We start from the raw sequence: 25238 nt of genomic DNA on the forward strand, positions 1-25238 counted from the left end.
AGAGAGACAGCAAGGAAGAGACAGAAGGAAAGACGGTCCACCGCAAACTGGACAGGAGGACACGGAGAGGCTGGCCAGGGAGACTGTCAGAGAAAGCAAAGAAAATTGGGGGTAGGACACAGCGATGCAGAAAGATGAGAGAGGGAGAGAGAAGGGCTATAAGGGGGAGAGGGACAGAGGAGGAACAGTAGGGTCAATCAACAGGCCAGGGAGGGAAAGACCCCACGGGAGAGGGAGTGAGCGACTGGGACCAGGGGACAAGGACACAGAAGGCGGACGCTCAGAGGGGCGAAGAAAGAGGAAGAGCAAGGGCACACGGAGACTGAGAGCAGGGGAGGCTGCCCTTGCCCCGGCGCGGGCCTCATCCCGGCCCCCGCCCGTGGGCGCGGCGAGGCGGGACCCGGCAGGAGGTGCGAAGACCGGGGAGTCCGCCGGCTGCGCGCGGACAGACAGACAGACAGACAGACAGAGCCGGGAGGGCCGGGCGGGGCCGGGCGGAGCCGGTGCCGGGGGGGAAAGGAGGAGCCCCGCGGGCTGCGAGAAGGGGAAGGAAGCGGAGGTGCCGGGCGGGCGCGGGGCGCGGGCAGGAAGCGGGGAGGGGCAGCGGGGCGGGGGCCTCCGGAAAAACGCCCCAACTTCCTGCCCCGCCAGAGCCAGGAAGCAGGAGCCGGGACGCAGGGCCCGGGATCGCCGAGCCCGACCTCGGGCGCCCCGCCGGTCACCTCCCCGCGCGGACACCAGGTACACCGTCGCTGGCCCCGCCCGGCCTCCTCCCCTTGGCTGCCGGGGGAAGTGGGGCGGAGGAGGGAGGGGGCTGGCTGGGGCGCTCCGGCAGCGGAGGGGCCTCCTCCGAGCTCCCCGAACCAGCGGCCGCCCTCCTGGGGCCTCAGTTTTTCCATCTGTCAAAGGGGACAAAGAGCGCACGAAGACTTGTCAAGTGCCCAGTGGGTGGGGATGAAAGCCGTGAGCTGGGCTCAAGGCTCCCAACTGTTCAGGACCTAGGATCACACCCACTGTACCGGTGGGGAAACTGAGGCCCAGGGAACCGAACTGACTCGTGCCAGCGACACACTCTGTGAGACAGTGTGCAGTTGGGATTTGAATTCTAAGTTGCTTCCCGCTAAGCGCCGTCCTCCATCCCTGCACGCTCTAGGGCCATCTAAAAAGAAAAACAACAACAATAACCCCGCGGGCCGCTGTGAAGCTGAGAGTTGCAGAGCAGCGCGTTTGAAAGCGTTTTCGGGAAGCTCCTCTTTGGGCCGTTAATTATACCCTGGGAGATGGGAGTAGGGGAAAGAGCTGGAAACTTCCCGCATTGTACAGATGGGAAGATTGAGGCTTGGAAACAGTAATTGCATTTTCAGTGTTACCCTGATGTCAAAAGGAAAAGTATGCTCAACCCCAAGGTTTTAGCTCTCCAGCTCCCGCGGAAGGAGGTGGTGGGATTGCGGAGGGAATTGATGTATGAGCGTTGGGAATTCATCAGGTTCTTGTGCTGGGGAGGCAAATAAAGCGGGGACCCTCTGTGCAAGGTCGGGAGATTTAGGGACCAAGTGAGTCGGTAAATCTGGGATTGAGTTCTGGCCAGGAGTTGGAACCACCCTTACCTCCGGCCAGGGGGCGGGACCCGAGAGAGTGACAGGGGCAGTCGAGATACGGAAACGCCGGCCCTCCAAGGCAGGCCAGAGCGGCCCTGTCTGGCCAGCGTGGCGCAGCGGAAAGCTAGAGCGGCCGGCGGAGGAGTAGAGTCGCTGGGGCAGAAGCCTGATAGGAGCCTGGCTAGAGCGGTCGGCGGGAGGAGTGGAGGTGGGCGTAAAGTGGACTCTGGGGCGGCTAGAGCGACTCGGCGGCAGGGGTGGGGGAACCCGAAGTCCGCGCGCGGAGGCTTCAGTTTCGGCGGCTGCAGTGACTTCTTTTCCAACCCAAGCAGGTGAGGGACGCGGCTCCTGGTGGGCGTCAGGCTCTGTGCTTTCTACCCGGCATCCCCGGCTGTGTATACTTCTGAGTCCCTGTAGAATTTATGGCCCATGTAAACCCGCCACGTCCCATGTAAGATTTGGGGCTCATGAAGACCCGCCACGTCCATATAGGTTGCAAGATCTTACAGACCCTCCAGGTTCCGCCTGGCCTCCCTTGAGGGGAGCCGGACTCTTGTAAACATGGGGTTCTGATAGGTCAATAACATCCCCTAGAATCCAGGGCCAAATAGATGCTGGGTCCCCAGGATCCATCACACACCCCTATAAGAATTCTTTAAGTCTCCATAAGTCTCATAGACTGGCTGCTTTCCCTATGGAATCATAATCCAAATGATCTCCAGATTCTTTAGATATGTCAATAGAATCTGGGGCTGAATAAATTCTAAGGGCCCCTTTGAGGTTCTTCAAGGCTCCCAAGGATTCTTGGAGAACCTAGATCATCTGCTCGATATCTTATATACTCTGAGCCCTGCAGAGAACCCAGGGGTCCATGTGTGCCACTTTCCTTTAGAATCCCCACCCCATGAACCTTCTCAACCTGTACTGATGTCCAAAGCCTCCTGCACACAGTGCTCCCTCTGCTGGATCCTAGGCCTTGTTAGTCTTCTGTAGATCACATTTTGCCTTGGTCAGCTTCACCTATAATTCCCCAGCTTCTATGGGGACCCCCTCCCCTCCTATGCCGTAAACATTGAGCCCTCCCTCTCACCCCACTCCCAGTCCTGAGCCCCAGGTCAGGTCCAACCTGCACTCCTGCCCAGGCTGCAGCAGCTACATACCCCTGACTTTCCCAGGCATCTAAGGAAACTTAATGTGTATTAGCTTTGGTTCAGATTTTAGTTTCCTAAGGATGTGATGGGGCATCTTCATGCTCTGAAGGACCACAGTCTATTAAATTCATCTACTCTGGAGCCAGACTGCCTGGTTCTGAATCTTGGCTCTGTCGTTTATGAGCTGTACCTGTTTCCTCCTCTGTAAAATGGGGATGAGAATAATAGTGGTCAAAAAATATTAAATCAGAATATTGCTGGCCTCATGAGTTATGGAGAGGATTCAATGAGTAAGCATCTGTAATGCAGTGTGCTAATGGGCACATACTAAGAGCACCATAAGTGTTAGCTATTGTTTCATATTATTATGATGAAGAGTAAGGAGGTAATGCTTGTCAAGTGCATGACTTTAGGCCTGGCACCAAACATTGCTCAGATAATATGCCTTCTCTCCTTTGCTGCTTTTTTTTTTTTTTTCCACTGTGGATTTGGAACTCAGGGCCTCATTCATGCTAGGCAAGTGCCCTACCCCTTGAGCTACATCCCCAGCACCTACTTTGGGACCTTCTTGCCCTAGTTGAACTTCTCCACCCCTGAGTGAGATAAGCATGGATTCTGTATGAAATTGCAGGTGGTGGCCTGGTAAAGGCATCCCTGTGTCTCGTGGGAATGAGACTAGCTTACTTTTGTGGGGTTTAACTGAATTAATACATGAGCAGTCCTTAGAGCAGTACCCAATATAAGTGCTAGGTGAGTTTAGCTCTCATGATAAAGAATTACTGTTATTTTTCTGCCTTGGTTTGCAAATTTATTTATGTGAACATTTAACTGCTCAAATCTTGAAATTACCTAAGCTTGGATGGTAGACACACTTTTTATAAAAATGATGCCTGCTTGGGTAGACCCTAAAGGTGGTATTTGGATACCATCAAAAGCATCATTATTTAGTCATTGTAGCAAAATCTCAGCTACCATTTTATCAGGTGCCATGGAAGAGGGAAAAGGGTGGGTCTTGGGCAAGGGTGGGTCTCAGGTGGCTAGGATAATAAACAGCTTTGGGGTGTAGGAAGCTGCACCTCCCACTCCCCCTGACATAGCTCCTTTGGCATTATTCAAACTATTTAGGGACACAGAAAGATCTTTGAAAGACTCAAGGAGAAGGGGACACAAAGTTGGGAGAGACATTGAGAGATGGAGGGACATGAGACAGCAACTTGGGGTTTCAGAAACTGACTGTGGAAGGACAGGCACACAGAGGGAGAGAGGCCGGGAGCCCTGAAAGTCGGGAGGAGGAGGGTGGACAGGCAGAGACCAGGCAGGAGGAGACAGGACTGGAAGAGGAAAAAGAGCCCAGGAAGCAGAAGGAAGGACAGAGATGGGAGATAAATCCCAGGGAGACACAGTCAGGCCGAGCCCCGCAAGATAATGTAGAGGGAGACTCACACCTTGGGGGTGAGCTGTCAAGGGCCCCCTCCCTCGTTTTCTGGGACCAAATGCTGGGAAAAATAGTTGGTTCCTGAAAGAAAGAAGAACCTCTAGGTTGGGGACTCTGGGTCCCTGAGAAAGGAAGGTTCAGAGTTTTGTTTTCTTGTGTGGAGAGAGTTGGGGGTTGGGGGTTGCCATTGTGACTTCCTGTCACAGGAAGTGGGGCTGGTGGGTTCACAGGCAACATCCTGGCCTAGGCCTGTCACAGATCAGAGAAGAGCCCCCCACACCCCAGTCCTCTCCTTCCTACCTCCCCTCAACCTTTCCTTTAGCTCCATTTGCCCAAAGGCCCTGCCTCCTTGGGGGGCCAACCCCCAGGCCTCTGGTCCCTCCTCTTTTAGGGACCAGTTTGCCAGCTCACACCCACAGTCCTTTTGTGGACCCAGGCTTCTGGGCCTCCAGCCTGTGCCCCCCCTCTGGTCCTTGGGCTCCCCGCCCCTTGGCTAGCCTCTGAAGAGCTCTTTGTCGCCACACAGAGGCCCCATTGAGCTGCGGAGGCCGGGATGGGGGGAGGCTGTTTACTCACCTTCACACCTGGGCCAGGAATCTCTGAGTAACTGCCTTGGGCCGCCTCCTCCCACCCCTAACCACAGCCCCTCCTCTCCCTGCCCCACAGAGCCTTGGAGATGGAAGACATCGCCCGAGGGGTGGTGAGTGAGGAGAGCCTGGGAGGGTGTGGGGACTGGGGGGCTGCGATGTGGGAGCCCTGTGGGCTGAAGCCGTGCCTCCCCTTCCACAGGCTCCAGGGCCCCCGCGGCCTGGCCTGGTGCCCGTCAGCATCATCGGGGCTGAGGATGAGGATTTCGAGAATGAGCTGGAGGCTGTGAGTGGGAGATGGAGTGGAAAATCTCCCTTCCACCCTAGGGCCGGCTCCCATCCTGGGCTGTGTCCTCTGCTCATCTCTTATTCTTCCTCTTCCCGATACCGCCTTCCTCACCTCCCTGCGCCATCAGTGCCCCCATTCAGCACAGACTTCTTACTCTGGCCCCAATTTATCACTGCCCCCACCATGGGGTCCCATTCCTTCTCTCCTAATTTCTGTTCTTGTCACTCACCAATAGAACATCAAATCTCATTCATTCTCCACGCTTCTGCCCCAACTGTCACCATTCTGGTGGAGACACATCTCTACCGCCAACTTCCTAGCATCTTCCCCCCCAGCTAGGATCCATTGAGAGGTGCCATGGACCTGGTGGGGCCACCAAGGCCTCTTCACCTCTCCCCATGGCACTTAGCGACCTTCTTTCCCACCCCCAGAGCTCAGAGGAGCAAAACAGCCAGTTCCAGAGCCTGGAGCAGGTGAAGAGGCGCCCGGCCCACCTCATGGCCTTCCTGCAGCATGTGGCCCTGCAGTTTGAGCCAGGACCTCTGGTGAGGACACAACTGCAGAGGGAGGGGGAGTGAGGTTGGGCAGGCCATGCCTGTCGGTGAGCTAGACCAGTGCAGATGAGCCAGGAGGGCCTGGGAACCAGCCCCAGAGCGCACAGCACAGAATCTAGAACTAGCACCACAGCTGAGAGTTAGAACGCACACTGTGTGGTCTAGACTAGACTGGGGGGCCCCGTAGAAACCTCGATGAGCCATGAGCGCTGGCCTGGAGTGTACCTGTGACAGGCCGTGCATAGACCACAGAGAACCCTGTAGCCTGGCAGAGACCACGTCCTACTGCTTGTCTTCCGGGACTGGAGCAGGGTCCCCCATCAGTGACAGCACCCTTCCCATGGCTGTTGAAGGAGGACCGAACTAGGCCTCTGCAGGTGTTACCAGTTACCATCGGGATTGGTACCTGGGAGAAAGCCGTTAGCCATCCCAGCCCAGATGACACTGCAGCCCCTGATCCTGAAATGAGGAAGCCACCACAAGTGCCCACTGTACGAACAGGGCGTAATTGTTAACCCAGAAACCTCTTGCGCCAGGCCGAAGATACCTGGGATTTGTGGATCCAGGACCATGCTTTCCAGTCTAGAAAACTCAGGAGGTGATTTTTGAAGGAAAAGCCACAGCACTGGCCAGTGGGAGTCTGTAGACAATGTCTCATCCCAGAAGACCCAGAGCAGCCCAGTACAGGCCGCCAGCTGGGAAACAGCCCCAGGCATGCACGGCGTGGAAAGTCGGATGCTTCCTCCAGAAAACTGGGAGACAAAGAAATAGCAAGGAGAAAACCCTTTGGGGTGTAGAAGGAAGGGGACATCAAACGTAAAGCCTGGGTGTTCTGATGCCAAAGCTTTAGAAACTGGCAGAAAATTGGGAAATTGCCAGTATCGTCCCTGTCTGCTTTCTCCAGAAAGTGGCGGCCCTTCCCCTAATGCTGTGGCCCTCCAACAGAGGTCCAGCCTAAGTCCTGGGGTTCCAAAACACAAGGATCCCTCCTAGACCTAAGCACAGGGATGGTGCCAACTGCCATATGCTTATGGATGTGGAAACTGAGAGCGAGAGAGGGCTGGGCTTGCATGGAGTGACCACAGATGGCCTCTGGCATTTTGAAATTTGTCCTCTTGTAGCCCTTCTCAGGCTGTACTTTAGGGGTGGAGGTAAGGAGAGTGGATGTAAATTCGTTGAAGTTGTTCAAAGAGTCTGCCACATTGGAGTAAGTCCTTAGCACACTTAAGGCCATGTCACTTGCCAGTTGAGAACTCCCCCGGGAGCCAGGACAGGTTGGATTCCCTGCTGCACTGCCAGAGTCATCCAGCCCAGGGCTGGCTCCCAGGCAACCTCAGGAGATGCTGAGTGAGCCCAACTCCTCTACCCATTTATTTATGAAGCCCTTGCTGTGCACAGGGCCATAGGAATCAGAACCCACCTACCACTGCTGTGTCCACAGACTCTCAAGTTGCTCACAATAACTTGTAGACAATGGGGAGCAGTAGAGGCAATCAGACTTTCTGCATTTAGATCCCAGCTTTGCCACTTACTAGCTTTGTGACCTTGAGTGGGCATCATAAACTCAGTTTTCCCATCTATAAAATGGGGGTAATAAATGCCAGGATCCGTAATGCACACTTAATCTCAGCTTTTCTTGGGGCAGAGGCTAAGGCAGGAGGATTGCAAGTTGGAAACTAGTCTGGATAACCTGGTGAGACTCTGTCTCAAAATAAAATTACAAAAAAGTATTGGGAATATAACTCAGTGGTAGAGCATGTGCCTAGCATGCAAGAGTCCCTGGTTCAATCCTCAGTACTTCTAAAAAAAGGCAAAACAAAAAAATGGGGGTAATGATGATCCCTGTGATTGAACAGATAAATTAATGCACAACAAAGACTTAGAACCACCTGTGGTATACACTGAGCCCTTGGTATGACTAGAAGTAGTGGAAAAGAGACAGAACCACAAAGAATTATATAGGATAAAAAATTAGGAAGTACTCATGGTGATCACCCCCAGAGAGGCTAAGGGAGGCAAGGGTTGGGGGGGTAGAAATAGAGATCAGGGAGTGCTTCCCCAGGAGGTAGCATTAGAGCCCTTCAGTCGTTGGGTGCCTGGGAGCGGAGAAGCCTCTTAGGCTATCCAAAGTGGGGGTGGGGTTGGGCCTGGGAGGGGAGAAGTCACACTGTGTGTCCTCCCCAGCTCTGCTGCCTGCATGCCGACATGCTGGGCTCCCTGGGCCCCAAGGAGACCAAGAAGGCCTTCCTCGACTTCTGCCACAGCTTCTTGGATAAGACCGCGGTGAGAGTCACCTTTACGCCACCCATCCCCACCCACTTGGTCCTGGAGAGCCTCCATGCACCTCCCTACCTCCACCCACTAAGGCAGCTTTAAAGGGCAGCCTGGCCTGGGGTGACCGCCCCCTGCCCCCTCAGGCCCTCCCCAGCATCCTCCCTCGCACTCTTGTTCCTACCAGGCCTCCGGGGCTGCACCCCCATCGCTCCCAGAGCTCCCCCTCACGCCAGTCTCTCCCTGAGCAGGTCCTACGGGTGCCAGCCCCTCCCAGCGTCACCTTTGAACTTGGTAAGGAGAGAAGGAAGGTTTTAGGGTTGAGGGAGGGTCTGTGGCAGGGACAGTGCCTCCCAGGACACCTGGGAAGAGAGGTCATGATTCATTCATCCCTTGATAGTGGCAGCCCAGGGCAGCCTGGCTGTCTGCAGGTGGGTGGGGACTGTGGTCTGAGGGAGTGGGGAGCCCTGCTCAGAGACTTGGCCCCCAGCCTGTGTGTGTCCCTACAGACCGCACACGGCCTGACCTCCTCTCTGAGGATGTCCAGCGGCGGTTCATGCAGGAGGTGGTGCAGAACCAGCAGGCAACTGTGGGCAGGCAGCTGGAGGACTTCCGCTCCAAGCGGCTCATGGGCATGACGCCCTGGGAGCAGGAGCTAGCCCAGCTGGAGGCCTGGGTCGGGCGGGACCGAGCCAGCTACGAGGCCCGTGAGCGGCATGTGGCCGAGCGACTGCTGACCCACCTGGAGGAGATGCAGTGAGTGGGCCGGTGGGCCGCGCGCTCCTCAGCCCCTGTTTGCAGGCTCCCCTCAGCCCTAGGGCTTGTTTCCTAGCAGGTGGGCTGCTCCCCTCTCTGGCCTTTTCATTCATCCTGGCTCTGGATCTTCCCTTCTTGGCTTTGGGTCCCTTTGCAGTTTCTGGTCTTGGCCATGATCTTGTGCTCAGCCCTGTCTAGGCAACTCCCATCCGCCTGGAAGAGAGCCTCCCTTCTCCCCGGTGGTGCTTCAGCAGTTGCCCTTCTTACTCCAGAGAGCACGAGCAGCCTGGAGGTGTGTGCTGGTTGGCAGGGATCCCAGGCTCCACAACTCTGCCACAATACTGTTCTCTTCTCCCTACAGGCACACCATCTCTAACGACGAAGAAAAGAGGTAATGGGGTGGGGGGATGGCAGAGAGAGCCCATCGGTCCCCCTGGCTTGCGGGAGGGGGCTGAGGCCTGGGTCCCAGTCCTGCATGAGCAGCATCCCTGGCCCTGTCCTGTTGAGCCCTCCCCTCCTTCCTCAGAGACTCAGGAAGTGGTTGTGGGGATGGGGAGGCAAGGCCACGCCTCTGCCCTGGCACAGTAGTGAGCACTTGTCTGTTTGGGTTTGGGGCCCTCACTGTCCCCTCCCCACAGTGCTGCTGTGGTGACTGCCATCAGCCTGTACATGCGCCACCTTGGGGTGCGGACCAAGAGCGGGGACAAGAAGTCAGGGAGGAACTTCTTCCGGAAAAAGGTGCTGATGCCAAACTTGGCCCTTTCACTTCCAAAGATGCCCTGGGGGACCCTCAAGACCCTGGCACCTGGGATCTTATTCTGCCTTCTTGCATCTTGGAAGTGCTGACCTCCTTTGCCCCCCAACCTCCTGCAGATGATGGGGAACAAGCGGTCAGATGAGCCTCCTAAGACCAAGAAAGGACTGAGCAGTATCCTGGATGCTGCTCGCTGGAACCGGGGAGAGCCCCAGGGTAAGGTGGCCCTGGCCTCAGCCCCAGCCTGTCCCCTCTAGGCTACCCCCCACCTCACTGTCCCACTCTCTTGTTTCAGCTCCAGATTTTCGACACCTCAAAAGCGAGGTTGATGGTAATGGACCTATAGCCAGAGCATCCATCCTGGGTCTCAGGGAGGAGGGCTGGGTCTGGAGAAGGAGATGGTGGATAGGGAGGACTCTTGGTCCTTGAGCGGGGAGGAAGGTCTCCCTGTAAAAGGGAGAAGGGGCAGAGCTGTCCTGGGTCCCCTGCAGTTGTGGCTTGGCGGTGCTGCCCTCTCATTTCCTTCTTTCTCCCTGTGTCTCCCCAGCTGAAAAGCTAGGCCCTACAGACCGGAAGGGAGCCCTGGGAATGCCTTCTCGGGACCGGAATGTTGGGACTTCTGGACAGGACACCCCTGGAGTCCCTCTGCACCCTTTGTCTGGAGACAGCCCAGACCGGGAACCAGGTGAGTTTCCTGGGCTGGGGCAGGGCCTGCTCAGATGAAGGCCTTGGTCCCTGGGGAGGCCTCCCCTTTGCTCTGGGCATCTGCTCTCCCTGCTTCTGGGCCCAGTGTTGTGTCTGCCCCTCTTTGGACTAGCCTCTTTGGACCAGCATTTCCATTATTCTCAGGCTGTGTCTCCCAGGACCAGTCTGAGTCCAGGCAGTCCACCTCAGAGCACCACTCCATCCCCCATCAGCCTTGAGGCCAGCTGCCCCAGTAACTTCATTTTTCATGTTCCTCAGGGCTGTGTGGCCCTCAGCACCTTGGATCCTGAGGTGGCTGTTTGGCCTGGCCTCGATGAGGTCCCCACTCTGCAATTTACCTGTGCTGTGCTGTCTGGCCCTTGCTGAACCCCAGTTCACTCACCTCCACGTGGGGTCTCCCTCTGCCCACAAGGGCTGGGAGGAGGAATGGAGGCAGAGGCCCTGTATCTCTAGTTCCCTCCTGCCTGGGGGACTGCAGTCTGGCTGGGTGGATGTGTACAGGGGGCCCCCTAGTCCTGAGGCATCACCACCCACTTGTCCCCTGCCATGTGCTCAGCGTTCTTAAAGTCTGTCTCTCCTTGAGGCACCTTGCTACGGCATGTGTCTGCCAGGCACCGGGTGCCTTAGCCCCCACCCCCTTCCACAGCAGGGGAGACTGAGCCCCTAGAGGGAGAGTCTTGCCACCCCAGGGCCTTCTAGCCAGCTTAGCTCCCTCTTCCACTCTGCAGGTGTGGATTCCCCCCTGGACCTGGGGGACCCACCCCCACAGGGCACAGTGAATTTGGAGCCCCCGGCGCCCCCAGAGAGCACAGAGGAGGGTGCTGAGACGGAGAGGTGCCTGACTGGGTCCCGGGAGGACTGGCAGGGCAGGGTCAGATTACTGGGGTGGGGGAGGGGGCCGCTGCCGTCTGCACCTGCGTCTCCTGAGCTAGCTCCGAGCTGCACCCCTTTTTCTGCTTTCTCTGTGTCTTCCTCCACTCCCTCCATTTTCCTTTCTTCCCTCTTTCCTCCCCTCCTTCCTCTCCTTCCTTGTTTGCTGTGGTTCTCCTCTTTCTCCTCTTCTCTTTCGTTCTTTCCTCTCCTCCCTCTGGCCAGGTTTCTCCCTCCTTCTTTCTCTTCCTCTCCCACCCCTTTCATTTCTGTCCCTTTCTCTCCTCATCTCTAGGCCCCTGCCAGCCTCGCTTCTGCTCCTGGTGCCCTTCATCCCCTCTTTGTGCTCCATGCTCCATGCTCAGTGCCCTGGGGGCCCTGTCCCCCTCACAGTTGGGGGGCAGGCTCTGCCCCCTGCCTGTCCTTGTGCTGCTGCTTTGGGGCCCCTTGGTGGGTGTGAGGAGGAGGGTTGGGTCCCTCTGGTCCACCTCTGACCCTGTGCCCCTCTCTCCCCAGAAGGTGGAAGAGGTGGGTGCCTGGGCCCTGGTGGGGGAGGGCTAACCCCTCCCCCACGTCTCCCAGCCCCTGTCCCCTCCCCTCGGCCACCCTCTCCCCTTCAGCCCCTGTGAGGGGTGGGTGGGAGCATCACCTTCCCAGTTGAAGAGCTAAGTATTGAAATCTTCCTCTCTCCCCTTCTGTCCCCATTCCCCTGCTTCAGGGAAGGGGGGTCAGTCCTTGTGCCACACTGGGTCCCCCTTGCCCCGTCAAATTTCAGTTCTCCTCACCACCCTCCATGCCCTGGCACCTCAGATCCCACTACTCCTAACTCTCCTCTCTCTTCTGTTGCATGTTTGATCCCTCTCCTGTTCTCTCCTCGTCCCTGTCCTGTCCCTGTCCTGATCTCCCCTGTCCCTGTCCCCTCTATCCTTGTCCTGTGCTCCTCTGTTCCTGTCCTGGTCTCTCCCTGTCCCTGTCCTGGTCTCCCCTGCCCTAGTCTCCCCTATCCTGTCCTGGTCTCCTCTGTCCCTGTCCTGGTCTCTCCTTGTCCCTGTCCTGGTCTCCCCTGTCCTGTCCTGGTCTCCCCTGTCCTGTCCTGGTCTCCCCTGTCCTGGTCCCTCCTGTCCTGTCTTGGTCCTCTGTCTCTGTCCTGATCTCTCCCTGTCTCTGTTCTTGTCCTGGTCTGTCCTCGTCTCTGTCCTGGCCTCTGCCTGACTCTGTCCTTGACCTCGGGGTCCAGGCTGTCAGGGCGTCTGGGGCGCTCAGAGAGCCTGCGGGTGAGCGACCGCCGCCGGCCTTCCCGGGGCAGCCTCGGGGCTAAGGGCCGGGGTGGGGGCCGCTCCCGGAGCGACGTGGACATGGACCCCAGCTCCGCCACGGCCGTGCTTGGCCCTGCCCGACGAGCCACGTACGTCTCTCTCCCCATCCACTGAGGCAGCCCGGAGAGTAGGGGGGGGTTGTTGCCAGTCACAGTGGGCAGCAGATGCCGAGGTCACTGGAAGCCAGCTATGATCGCAGACCTTGGAGGAGTGGGTGGGTCATTTCTGTCTGGAGTTTTGGGGACTGCTGTGCAGCGTGGACCACCCTGGGGGCACAGGGAAGTTGAACACTAAGGAGTCAAAGACTCCTTCTTGGGGTGCCTCAGGCTGGGACTTATAAGGCCTCTGCCCACAGCCCTGAGCCTGGAGATGAAGGGGAGCCAGGGCGGTCAGGACTAGAGCTGGAACCAGAAGAGCCTCCCGGCTGGCGGGAGCTTGTCCCCCCGGAAATCCTCCTCAGCCTGCCCAAAAGCCAGGTGAAGCGGCAGGAGGTCATCAGCGGTGAGTGCCATCCCTGACCGTCCTCCGGTGGCAGAGACATGTGGCATGTCCGTCTTAGTGTTGTTTACCATCTGGAGTGCTGGGGAGCAGCTCGTTGCTAGCACAGGACAGCGGGTGACATGAATCACAGAGCAGCCACTTGATGGAACTTGAATGCAGCTATGGAAGCTGTGTTTTCAGGGAATTTGGGGCTTGGGGCTTGAGGTGTAGCTCATGGCAGCACTTGCTCAGTGTGTGTGAGGCCTGGCTTTATCCCCAGCACTGCTAAAATAAAGTACCAGGAACAGTATATAAAATTGCATTTCTAGTGTAAGCCTTTGTTTCCTTATTTGTGAAACATGGGCTCTAACACTTCCTCCTTCAGGATTGTCGTGAAGACGATATGAGCTTGTGAACATTCTGTGTAGTGCGGGGCACAGGGGGTGAGCATTTTAATGGGTTTATTGTTATTAGTACAATCTTAGCGGCTTAGGGGAAAAAGGTTCCCACAGGGAAAAGTTTGGGGAAATGATCGATGTATTAACGGCTTGCTTCTGGGTGGGGAGATGTGGGTGAATCTTTTGGTCTTGATTTGTTTGTGCGTGTGCTTTCTGATGGTGTGTGGGAAGGAGGCAAAAGTAAAAAACATTTGGAAGCTTGTTTGAAAGTTTATTTACAGGTTACTTAATAGTAGGAAAGATGCTCATTCAGAGTTTTTAGGGCACAGGTTGGGGGTATGCTCGGTGGTAGGGTGCTTCTTAGCATGCAGTCTTGGGTTCATTCCACTGCATGGCAAAAATCAAAACCCTGAAGAATTTTTCAGATACAAAGTGAATACTTTTTGGGTCACAAGCCCTTCTAAGATGATAAAAATGTAGACAGTACTATGTGATAGAAATCTCTGACATGATGGGAAATGTGCTTTATCTACATGTCCAACATGGAAAGACCAGCCACATATATGTCTTGAAATGTGGTAGATGCAACTGAGAACTGGATTCTTGTGTTTCATTTGCATTTTAATTAATTTAAATGTAAACAGATGTATGAGGCTAGTGGCTACCCCACTGGCCAGCATAGTAATTTCTCTCACCAGAAAAATATGCATAACACACAAAATAGAGCATTTAGTTTCAGCAGACTTCAGGGGGTCCTGGAATTTGTGCAGGCACCCTCTAGGGGGATCCCTGGATCTGAGTTACCAACGATAGGGAACCATCGTACCAGAGACCACGGCTGAGAAAATGGCTGGATGGTTGGACAGTATACACAGCTGCAGGCTTGCTGGTGTGGGTGCATACAACTCATTCTGGTTTGCCTAGGACTTTCTCAGTTGTGTTGTGTTTTTTCGATGCTGAGGATTGAACCCAGGGCCTCAGGCATACTAGGCCAGCACTTGACCACTGAGCTACAGCCCCCACTTGACTTCCGCAGTTTTATTACTGAAAGCCCCATGACCAGCAAATTGGGACCACTGCTCACTCTGGCTGGGAGAAGGGAAAGGCACTGTGGGTCAGGAGTCCTCCTTGACTGTTTAAGGGGGCAGATGATCCCACCTAGAGAGTGTGTCCCCTACACCAACTCCTCAGGAACATTCCTTACCCGCTCTGGCTCGGGCCTCCCCTGCTCTTTCTCCTAGCCCCTTCTGAAGCCATCCCCCAGAGTTCACACTCTCCTGCTTTGGGGCCCCCCTGCAGAGCTCCTGGTGACAGAGGCAGCCCACGTGCGCATGCTGCGGGTGTTGCATGACCTCTTCTACCAGCCCATGGCCGATGGGGGCTTCTTCCCGCTGGAGGAACTGCAGAACATCTTCCCCAGCCTGGATGAGCTCATCGAGGTGCACTGTGAGTGTCAGGCCATAACCCCTGCACCCCACCTGTCTTCCTCCTTGGAGGCCTCTGTAGACCCGGAATTCAGCCTGTTCTCCTTGAGCCCTACCATGGACAGCCTCTGTGCTACTACTGGGGGCCATCTGTCTGGGGCCCCCAGACCTCATACCTCAGGGGAGCAGACATTCTGTCTAAGCTCACAGAGGGTGGGAAACAGGCTCACTGACCCCAAGGGTCAGACAAAGACACCTGTGGCTGTCTCCCACCTGAGTACTACAGACAACCTTCTAGGCCCTAACGGAGCACCTGCTTTCCTCACTGCTCCCACAGCCCTGTTCCTCGATCGCCTCATGAGACGGAGACAGGAAAGTGGCTACCTCATTGAAGAGATTGGAGACGTGCTGTTGGCCAGGGTGAGAATGCCCTGCCCAGTCCCTCATCCCAGCTAGGGGTCTGGTCCCCAGGCCTGTCCTACTTTAGACTCCCATCCCTGCTTGAGATCCTATTTTGCCCATCCCCCCTGAGACCTTCCCTGGCCTGAATCTCGCTGTAGTTTGATGGTGCCGAGGGCTCCTGGTTCCAGAAAATCTCCTCCCGCTTCTGCAGCCGCCAGTCATTTGCCTTAGATCAGCTCAAGGCCAAACAGCGCAAGGAGCCCCGATTCTGTGCCTTCGTGCAGGTGAAGTGGGACCTGGACTCCAGGTCCCAGGGGAGGATGGGGCTGTTGTCCCAACCCTGGGATGAGCCAAAGCACAGGCCACCCAGCGCTGATTCCCCACAGGATGCTGAGAGCCGCCCACGGTGCCGCCGCCTGCAACTGAAGGACATGATCCCCACCGAGATGCAGCGGCTGACCAAGTACCCGCTGCTCCTGCAGAGCATCGAGCAGAACACAGGTGCCAGGGGGCCCACGCCTCCGGGTCCTAACTTCCCTTCTCCAGCAGTGGCCGCTGAGCCGGGGGCTTCCAGGGTTGGGGTTCACTGCAGCCAGTCTGTCCCTTGCCCACAGAAGAGCCTACGGAACGGGAGAAAGTGGAGCTGGCAGCCGAGTGCTGCCGGGAGATTCTGCACCATGTCAACCAAGCCGTGCGTGACATGGAGGACTTGCTGGTGAGCCCTGGCCTGGCCCCAGCAAGAATGGGGTGTGGTATAAGTGTGGGGGCTGGGACTACCCTCACTTTGTCCAAAGGTCAGACCAGACTGTCCCTCATGACTTGCCCTCGGGTCCATGGAGGTCAGGCCTGGCTCAGCTTGTCCCTCACAGGTTGGCCTTGCCTCTCAGCTTATCCTCCTTGGGGTCACTGAGGGTCAGCCCCAGAACTTATCCCCATTACATTCTTCATTTCTGCCCCAGAGGCTCAAAGATTACCAGCGGCGCCTGGACTTGTCCCACCTGCGGCAGAGCAGCGACCCCATGCTGAGCGAGTTCAAGGTGGGCACTGCCTGGCTGCCCCTCCCCGTGGCTCAGCCAGGGCTGCTGCCCCGGGGATACTCTGACACACAGCCCATACTGCCCGTCTGTTCATGTACCCAGTGCGCCTCTGCCCCCACCTCATTTCTAACCAGGCACCTGTGTCGACCCCTGCGTTTGACCCTGTGGCTATCCTAGTGGCCACTCTCCTCTCCCCTCCCCAGTTTCCCTAATCAACCTTCACTCTCTCTCCTGCCCCAAGAACCTGGACATCACCAAGAAGAAGCTGGTGCACGAGGGTCCATTGACGTGGCGGGTGACCAAGGACAAAGCTGTGGGTGAGTGCCAGGTGGCAGTGGGGTGGGGTTAGTAAACAGGGTGGAGGGGTTGGGGTGAGCATCTGCTGGACTCGCCCCACAGAGGTCCACGTGCTGCTGCTGGACGACCTACTACTACTGCTCCAGCGCCAGGATGAGAGGCTGCTGCTCAAGTCCCACAGCCGGACGCTCACGCCCACGCCTGATGGCAAGACCATGCTGCGGCCTGTGCTGCGGCTCACCTCCGCCATGACCCGCGAGGTGGCCACCGGTGAGTGCAGCAGTGGTATAAGCTCAGGGCAGCTCCCCCATGGGGTGGGTCATGGACCCCCTAGAGGGCCAGGGAGACCACTCTGATCTTTGTAGCGGTCAAGAAGAGGCCTGCTGGGCCTGGGGCTGGGGCCCAGTGCAGAGCACTTGCCTAGCACATGTGAGGCACTGGTTTCACTCCTTAGCACCACATAAAGTAAATAAATAAAAAGGTATTGGCGGGCTGAGGCAGAGATAAGCAGGCCAGGTAGGGGCATATTAAAGTAGAGGGGAATTGCCCCCAGTGCCTGGCCTGCCCTGATAGGTATTTTTTTTTCCCCTGGTACTGGAGATTAAACCCAGGGGCACTTTGCCACTGAGTCACAAAATACTTTTTACTTAGAGACAGGGTCTCACTAAGTTGCTTAGGGCCTCATGAAATTGCTGAAGCTGGCCTTGGACTTACAGTTCTCCTGCTTTAGCCTCCTGAGTTGCTGGGATCGCAGGCGTGTACGCTCGCTCTAATCAGCATTTTGACAAGACACTGTGGCTGACTGCATGGGAATTGTAGGGAGCCCAGGGAGGAGGAATTTGTAAATATACTGCTAAGAAGTTGCACTGGGGTCCTGGATGGTGGGAGTGGCAGGATTGTGGGGTGGCTGGATAGCTTCTGTAGGTGGAGTGGCCAGGGACTGGCCACAGCATCAGATAGGGGCTAGGGACAGCGGACAGCGAAGGGATGGGGTGGGGGTAGCCCTGGGTATCTGCAGGACAGTGAGGGTGCATTGCAGCACAGGGCTTCCCAGCCTCCAGCCTGTGCTGAGGGAGGGGTGCACATGGGGACCCTGGCCCTGAGCACTGTCTCCTATCTCCCCCACCCCCTACAGATCACAAAGCCTTCTACGTCATTTTTACCTGGGACCGAGAGGCCCAAATATATGAGCTGGTGGCACAGACCGTGTCAGAGCGGAAGAAGTGAGAGGGGGGCCTCTGGGATCAGTGTGGGAATGGGAGGCATCGCACAGGGTCTAGGGGCGCTGACTGTCCTGGACTTTGGCCTGTCTCCCCAGCTGGTGTGCCCTCATTACTGAGACTGCTGGATCCCTGAAGGTCCCCGCCCCTGCCTCCCGCCCTAAACCCCGACCCAGCCCAAGCAGGTGAGGAGGGCCATAGAGGGAGCTGGAGGGACAGAATGGCTTCCCTTGCAGCCCCAGAACCCAGGCCCAAGCCCTGACTCAGCAAGTGTGAGCATGAGCATAGGAGTGTGCATATGCGTGTACCAGTCCTGCCACAACCTGGCTGTGTCCTGTTTCCAGGCCTCTCTGTCTCCTGGCCTCCACCTCTCTCTCTGTCTCCATCTCCAGACCTCCCCATCTTCAGCTTTCTGTTCCCTGCCCCTGCTGCCCCCCAGGGACAGGGGTGTGGGGTCACCCAGTACTTCTTCCCCACAGCACCCGGGAACCCCTGCTCAGCAGCTCTGAGAATGGCAACTGCAGCCGAGAGATGCCTCCAGCTGACGGTGAGTGGGGGGGGCCTTCATGGGTAATGGGAGGTGTCCGGGGGAGCCTGACCCGGTCTGACACCCTCCCTTCCCCCATGCAGCCCGGACTGAGAAAATCCTCAGTGACCTCCTGCCCTTCTGCCGACCAGGCCCTGAGGGCCAGCTTGCTGCCACAGCCCTTCAGAAAGGTAGCCCAGCCCTGCCCTTTCCAGGGTGGCCTCCAGCCAGCCGAATAGCACCTCTGTTGGAACTAGAAAAAGTCTTCCCCCTTTCAGATTCCTTCCATGTCCAGCAGCTAGAAAACAAAAGCACCAACCCACCCAACCTGCACCACCATCCCGGGTGGCCGAGTCCCTCGTCCTCCTGAGGCCACCATCCTCACTTGACCCTGAATTCAGCTGCTCCCTCCCCAGCGCCCTCCTACCCCATTCCAGCCCCAACCTCCAGCCTCACCTCTGTTCCCTCTTGAGTCTCCAGCCCCATCTGTTTAGCCTTGCCCAGCAGGCCCTTGGCCTGTGCCCGCCCCACCCACCTGAGGCCCAGCCCAGAGCCCCTGCCCCTCATGACTCTGTCCCCTGTGCCCCCACACCCCGGCCCGCTCCAGTGCTGTCCCTGAAGCAGCTCCTGTTTCCTGTGGAGGAAGACAACAACGGGGCTGGGCCTCCTCGGAACGGGGACGAGGTGCCAGGTGGTAGCCCTCTGGGCCCAGCGCAGACCCAGGAAATTCAAGAGAACCTGCTCAGCCTAGAAGAGGCCATAAAGCAGCTAGAGGTACATCGGGTGAGGGGGAACCTGGTGCGCTCGGGAAGGAAGGGCACCCCTTCACCGACGACCCTTCTTCAGGAATTGGAGGAGGAACTGTGCCGCCTGCGACCTCTCCTGTCTCAGCTCGGGGGGAACACTGTCCCCCAGCCTGGCTGCACCTGAGGCCCCTGCCCAGGCAGGTGAGGGGGGAGTCAGGAGCCGGTGTGTACCCTGAGAGGGGCTAGAGCGGCCTGGGGTCCCTGCAGCCCTGGTGTCTCCTCTCCCTTCCCTGCGCCTCCGCCTCCCACCCCCCTCGCCTCCCTGCTTCTCCCAGTTTACTTCTCTGTTTGCTCAGCCCTTTTTCTCTCCTCTGCTTTTGTCCATCTCCCTCCATTCTCTCCCTGTCTCCCTTCTCCTCCATCCCCCAGGCCTTTCGCAAGAAGGAGAGAATGGGGGAGAGGACGTGAGGGGCCCACCCCACAGCTGCTGCAGCGTCTTACACCCCCAAGGGCCCGAGGAGAGGGAGCGGGCTGCCAGCCATGCCTGGGAGGGGCCCGGCTGGGGTCCCCGTCTCCCCACCGGCCTCGGCCTGCTCTCCCTCCTGCCTTGTCAGGGGACTCAGGGCTTCATTCTGGGGGCACCACCATGACCCCCACCACTTCCCAGGCCATCTCAGTATTGCCTGTGGGGGCTGACCCCCCCATTCCCCACCCCTAAGTGCCTTTGCTCTGTTTTTATATCCTGAATTGGAGGTTTATTTTTTAATATATATTATCTAAGGAGACAACTGTGCATGTGAGGGGTGGGCAGAGCCCAGTGCGGCAGCGTCTGGGCCCCTCCACGACTGCCCACCTCGATTTCTGGGTCTGACCCACCACATCGCCGCTGTCGCTCTTGCTGCTCTTGAGTTGTTCATTCAGTCCTTCTCATTAACAAATCACACACACACACACACACACACACACACACACACACACACACACGATATGAGGAAGGGCCCTGCCCCCTTCCCAGCCCACAGTCATCCAGAATGCTGGGCACCCACGTCTCCCTCTGTTCTTTTATTTTTGTAGTAAACTCTGTAGGTGGCTGTGGAGGTCATGGGGAGCTGGTGGGGAGGGGGCCCCTCCTGGGTAGGGGCTGGGGGCGGGGTTATTGCTCTGAGCTCCCTGTCCCCAGGGGGGCCTGTGTGAGGGTATCAGGATGGGGGCCGGCACAGGGGGTTGGAGACACGGCCACACAAACACACAGGTCACAGCACAGGGGTGGGCAGGGGAGGCTGGGCGCCGTATTGCACTTTGGGAGTGGGGCCAGGCGGGGACCCCCCTCAAACTGGAGCCTGGGGAGGAGGCTGGAGGCCATTTTCTTTCCTCCCCCTCCATGGAGGGGAAGGCGAGACCCCCACTCTGGGGTTGGGGAGGGAGACTGGGCTCTGGGAGGGTGCCGGGGCCTGGTCCTAGGCCTTAGCTGACATCGAGGGCAGACCAGATGGCAGAGGCTTCATGGGTGGCTGTCCTGGTCCCCACCTCGGCAGAATCCGTCACCCCACGCTGGCTCAGCTGCCGGTCCCCCCTTTGCCTGCCTTGGCTTTGGGAGACACCTGGAGGCCCTCATCGCCCTCGCTGTCAGAGCTGCAGCCGCTGACATCAGTAATCTCCAGTTCTGAGTCACTGTCTTCCTTTCTGCCCAGCGTGGTCTCTGGATCCCCCGCTCCTGGCAGTGCCAGGCGAGGGGCTGCCACCAGGCCTGAGGGGCGTTCAGGACCCAGGCCCTCCCCAGTCGCAGCCAGCAGGGGTGCAGCCGTGGGGCCTCCCCCTGCTCCTGTGGAAGGCAGGTGGCCCAGGGAACTGGCCAGGGAGTTGGGGTAGAAGTGTGGGGGATAGAGAGAAGGGGAGAGCTTGGGGAAGGGGCCTGTGAGGTATGGGTTAAAGTTCCAGGGGTACTCAGGGAAGGCGCGGCCGTAGGGACCCAGCAGGCCCGGGGGCTTGGAATAGCCAGTGGTACCTGGGGGGCACAGGGGATGGGTCAGGCTGGGCCACTCCCCCTGGGGCCGGCCTGCATGGGAGTTGGTAAAGGGTGCCACTTCCCGCCACATCCATCTCATTCTCCCCTTTGTCCTCCCACTTGGCTCCACAGGGCTTCCTCCCTCTCCACCTCCTCCCTTCTCGCACTGTCTCCCATCCCTTTAGTACCCCTGAAGCCCTTCTCCCACCTTGTCCCCTATCTCCTCACCGCCTGCCCCGCCTCCTCCCTCTACCCCCTCTCCTGGTCTTTGCTCCTCTTCCCTCATACATGCGCAGATCTCCCCCCAGGGCCCCGAGGCTCTTACCAGAGCCCAGGAACGGGAAAGGGCTGTCCAGCCGCAGTTTGTCCGTCTCTGGGGTAAACAGGGGTGTCCGAGCCCCCGGCTCTCCCAGGCGTGGGGCAGAGAACAGGGTCTGCAGGGCCTGGAGGGGGAGGTGGCACCACTCAGACTGCCCCCTCCCAGGGGGTTCATGGCAGAGGGGGGCACCAGACATCCCCATTCCAGTTCTGGGATCCCATTATCCAAACTCACCTCTGGGGTGAGGGGAGGAGCATCTGGCCCAGGGCCCCCTGCAAAGGGACCAGGGGTCAACAAGAGTGGGGAGCCAGTGGCAGCAGCTGCTACATCCAGCAGTGGGTAATTGACTAGCACGACTTTGCTGAAGTTGAACTTGTAGGTGAACCTCTTGCCTTTGGTCTTGTGGAGGATGCGCTTGTTGTAGTAGTAACTGTGGGGAGAGGAGGCGGCCTTTAGGGCTTCCTAGCACAGGCTCTGTGCCCGCAGAGTGGGGAGACTGAGGCTCACAGAAGTCCCCTAACCAAGGTCATGGGGCAAGGAAGGGTGAGGCAGAGCTGGGATCTTGTCCTGTATGGCTCCAGGGTCCAGAGCTGGGGGTCCTTGCTGCCCTTCTACTTACAAGGAATTTGGGGATCCAACAGGATTTGGCCCCAGGATGTGAAGGGAAAGCCCCCAGGGGGTGGGGACCTGAGGGAAATTGAGGGGAGAAGCTGGTGAGAACGGAATCAGACCCACAGCCCCTCCTCACCGCAGGGCCCGGCTCAGCTTGTCATAATTCATGTGGGGTTTGCACTTGCGGATGCCCCAGAGCCGGGCCACTTCATCAGGGTCCTTGATGACGAACTCCCCGTAGTCCCCCTGCCAGGCGATGACACCCTGGTACTCCTCCTTCTGCAGCAGCTCCAGGATAAAGTGCCACAGCTGGATCTGCCTCGAGCCAGGGGATGACTCCGGCTTGTAGGCCCAATCCGGGAAGGCAAACCCTGGGGACAGGAGGCAGGGAGTGGCCTGGATGGGGACACCAAGTCAGAAGCTCCGGGCTGAACCGAGCAACCAGAGAGGCCACCAGTGCTGCTCTGACGCCAAAGGAACAGCCACCCAGCCTCAGGCACCTCCAGACCTGCCCCGCTGGTGTGTCCAGTCCCCCAGCTGCCCAAAGGGGGAAGGCCCTGAGTGGTCCTCCCAGCCTGCTCCTCTTCCTGGGCACAGCTACCCAGGGTCAGCAGGGGAAGGGGTAAGGTTGTGAGGGAACCGTTTCCTGCCTCCATGATCAGGGAGGAGTAGCGGGGAAGGCCATCTTCCACAGTGGTAGCCATTCTCCCCACTGCCCAGGAGGCCTCTGGAGTCTCGGGCACCCTGAAACGCACCCAGCTCTTGCTGTCTTCTGTAGCCCAGTCCCTTGCCCTATGCTCCTCCCCACTCCCCGAGGCTCCCGGCACACTCTGGCTAAGCCTTGGCACATCTGTCTCTGCACCTACCTGTGTGTGTGTACCCTTCATGTCCCCGTGTCCCCACCCACCCACTGTGTCCAGGCTCAGGTCTTGCATGTCCACTTGTGTGATCTTGTGTGCCCGTGTGTTCCTGCACTTGCAGCACATCACATACACTACACCAGGGAAGGTGGACACGCCAGCGTGCCACACTCCTGCCGAGGACCACCCATGCAGGCACACCAGACACGGCTACCTCAGACAAGGCTGCGTCATGCCAACAATCCAGCACTGCACACCCCACCTGTCACAACACAGTTACACATCTCAGGTGCCTCAGAACTGGGACCCCTCAAACAACTGTGTTACATAGGAATCCAAAGGCCCCAATGACAAAAGCAGTGATGGAGATGGAATCAAGACATCCGGAGCCTCAGATGCACAGCCTGACAGGTGGACGCAGCCACACTGCGTAGCAGAGCAGCCTCCAAACCCACACCCACAGGACCCACCTGTCAGCACCTGCCACAGCTCACTAGGAGCCACGGGTCTCACACTTGGGGGTTGAGTCCCATTCCACATACACCCAGAAACTGGGTGCAAAGAGGGGTTCTTGCCCGCCCCTAAATCTCACCTCCCAACCAGAAGGTCCTAAGCCCTGAGTCCAGCTTCTGTGCCAACTCCTATGCCGTATTCTCTGTCCCTTTCCACTCTGCTCAGAGACCCCAGACCCAGGCAAGGAGGAGCAGGCTGGGGAGGCAGGGCAATGGCCTGTGGGTTGGGGCAGGAACCTGCAAAGCTGTGAGACCCGGATCCCCTATCCACTTGCTATGTGGCCACTGGGCAGACCCTTCTCTCGCTGTCTTAAGGTTCTAGGGCGGGAAGCAGGAGGAGCAGGGCCCCATGGGGCTGCCTGGTGTGTTGAAATGGGTGCTGAGGCTCCCCTGCTGGAAGGCCAGGCACTTTTCTCCTCAGGGGAGAATTTTATCCAATTCCTTTTGGGGCCTTCCAATTCCTTTGTCACCTTTGATGACAGGCTCAGTCAAGACTGAAGCCCTAGCCCATTCCACAACCAGAGCACATCCTACCGGGGAAGCAATATAACCCAAGATGACAATGCAAAACCCAACCCAAAGACCACCTGCCCTGTACCCGCAACCTCCAATGCACCACCAAGACATTACACATGGCTAGAGGATCCCACCTCAGTGGTCAAAGGCACATGCACTGACAGGCAACCCCAGGATCCAGTCACACACTCACCCCTGGGCTAAAAATGAGACGCAGCCAGAACAGAGACCCAGGGGCACATCCACCCACACAGCCCAAAATGTACCAAGACGTCCCTGGAATGCCACAGAGCACACCACAGACCCCAGGAAATGGACAAAGCCTCTTCACCCCACTGAGGCAGAGGCACACTCAACTCGGCGGGTCAGCAGACACCCCCCTCACACACAAGCCTAAAATGTCCACCTGCCTGCCAGTTCAGAGACAGAGGTGGCCTCCGCCACCTGCATACAAGCAGGGACCCAAGCTCACACAAAGACGGGAGATGCATGCAGACACTTGCCGAGTGTGACCACTTTCTCCAGAAACACTGAAGTGTGACAAAGGGACACACTCCAAATGAGACCTCAAACAACCAGGCAGCCTCAGTCTCCCTCTCTCACAGGCACACACTGCCATCTGGGGGGCTGTGACTAGGGCTCAAATGCAGGTCCGAGCCCGCCTCACTGTCCACATCCTCAGGTCTGAGCATCCACTTCTGGGCAAGTCATCCTGTCACCCTGGGCTCTGGATGGCTGAGCCATGCCCTCTGCCCATCTCTCCTAGTCCCTCTCCTCCAGCCCCCAGCCTGCTGTCTGCCACAGGTAGGTGAAGGCTGAGATGTGCGGGGCAGAGTCGCCAGGACCTCGTCCCTCCCTTCCCATGCTTCCCCTGCCCTCCAGAAGACCCCCACGTCCCACAGGCAGATGGCAGGGAAAGCTGGCTGCGAAGTTTATAGCCAAGTTTTTCATAAGGGGTTTTATTCAGGGGACATTGATGGAAACCAGGGGAGACAGACAGACTCACAGATAGAGGAGGGGGAGACAGAAAGGGGTGTGGCCCCGCGGAGGCCTGAGGGCTGGGGGGTGGGGTGGGAGAAGTCCGGGCCAGTTACCAGGGGTCCAGAGAGCCGGCAGGGCAGGCGGGGCGAAGAGAAGGTCGGAGACGCAGCTACAGTCCATGGCGGAGCTGACCCTGCAGAGTCTGGGACAGACACGGGACAGGACGGAGGACAGTGGGAGAGACAGACAGGGGTCAGCAGCTGGATGCTGCCAGGGCTCTCCCTCTCCCAGGTCCCCAGCATCTGCCTGGTGCCCGCCTCCTCTGCCCCCCAGTCCTCCCTTCCTGCTCCCTCCCACAGGTCCCTCTGTCCCTAGTCCCCCTCTGGCCTGGACCACAGACCTTCCCTGCCAGCCTCTCCTTCCTCAGCCTCCCGCTCACTCCCTGCCTAGCTCTCGCCAGCCGCTCAGCCTCCTCCCTCCGCGCCTCACTCACTCTCACTCTCTTGGCTCTCGCCGCCCGCCAGCCCGCCCGCCCTCAGCCCGCCTGTGCGTCTCTGCTGCCGTCCCTGTCACCGTCTCTCGCCTGACCTCTGGGGCTGGTCCCTGCGTTTGGGGGG

The 25238-nt window shown here is 58.1% G+C and overlaps 2 protein-coding genes across 5 annotated transcripts; one reads left to right on the forward strand and one right to left on the reverse strand.

Moving 5' to 3' along the window:
• The first annotated feature begins 529 nt into the window (after window positions 1-529).
• Arhgef1 (Rho guanine nucleotide exchange factor 1) lies at window positions 530-19563 on the forward strand. Of its 4 annotated transcripts, XM_077793023.1 has the most exons (31): window positions 530-559; window positions 652-741; window positions 4851-4884; window positions 4974-5057; window positions 5492-5605; window positions 7799-7897; window positions 8137-8179; window positions 8395-8641; window positions 9003-9032; window positions 9280-9379; window positions 9515-9611; window positions 9691-9726; window positions 9943-10080; window positions 10829-10934; window positions 12208-12375; window positions 12642-12787; window positions 14464-14610; window positions 14926-15008; window positions 15149-15274; window positions 15377-15491; window positions 15605-15705; window positions 15950-16027; window positions 16269-16344; window positions 16427-16594; window positions 17460-17547; window positions 17643-17729; window positions 18024-18091; window positions 18175-18261; window positions 18678-18844; window positions 18917-19017; window positions 19246-19563. In XM_077793023.1, exons 3-30 carry the CDS (start codon window positions 4861-4863, stop codon window positions 18998-19000), a joined length of 2907 nt encoding a protein of 968 aa, XP_077649149.1. In that variant the 5' UTR covers window positions 530-559; window positions 652-741; window positions 4851-4860; the 3' UTR covers window positions 19001-19017; window positions 19246-19563. The 4 variants fall into 4 exon arrangements, with proteins under 4 accessions (XP_077649149.1, XP_077649151.1, XP_026259590.1 ...); XM_077793025.1 differs by lacking the exon at window positions 530-559 and having other exon boundaries at window positions 636-741; window positions 18917-19013; XM_077793024.1 differs by lacking the exons at window positions 530-559; window positions 652-741 and adding an exon at window positions 1849-1930.
• Window positions 19564-20372: 809 nt separating this feature from the next.
• On the reverse strand, window positions 20373-24801 carry Erfl (ETS repressor factor like). The gene is made up of 5 exons (XM_026403808.2): window positions 24735-24801; window positions 21889-22123; window positions 21375-21570; window positions 21147-21264; window positions 20373-20821 (listed from the first exon to the last, which is right to left on the reverse strand). Exons 1-5 carry the CDS (start codon window positions 24799-24801, stop codon window positions 20373-20375), a joined length of 1065 nt encoding a protein of 354 aa, XP_026259593.2.
• Window positions 24802-25238: the final 437 nt, after the last annotated feature.

The sequence above is a fragment of the Urocitellus parryii genome, chromosome 15 (assembly GCF_045843805.1).
Source record: "Urocitellus parryii isolate mUroPar1 chromosome 15, mUroPar1.hap1, whole genome shotgun sequence".
NCBI lineage: Eukaryota > Metazoa > Chordata > Mammalia > Rodentia > Sciuridae > Urocitellus > Urocitellus parryii.

Bases quoted from the DNA above. Each gene is read 5' to 3' on its own strand.
- Arhgef1 (XM_077793023.1), top strand. From the start codon at position 4,861: ATGGAAGACATCGCCCGAGGGGTG. The intron at 16,028-16,268 runs GTGGGCACTGCC...TCCTGCCCCAAG, and splicing joins CCATGCTGAGCGAGTTCAAG to AACCTGGACATCACCAAGAA. The intron at 16,345-16,426 runs GTGAGTGCCAGG...CTCGCCCCACAG, and splicing joins GACCAAGGACAAAGCTGTGG to AGGTCCACGTGCTGCTGCTG.
- Erfl (XM_026403808.2), bottom strand. From the start codon at position 24,801: ATGGACTGTAGCTGCGTCTCCGACCTTCTCTTCGCCCCGCCTGCCCTG. The intron at 22,124-24,734 runs GTAACTGGCCCG...TCCTGTCCCCAG, and splicing joins GCCGGCTCTCTGGACCCCTG to GGTTTGCCTTCCCGGATTGG. The intron at 21,265-21,374 runs GTGAGTTTGGAT...CTCCCCCTCCAG, and splicing joins CTCCTCCCCTCACCCCAGAG to GCCCTGCAGACCCTGTTCTC.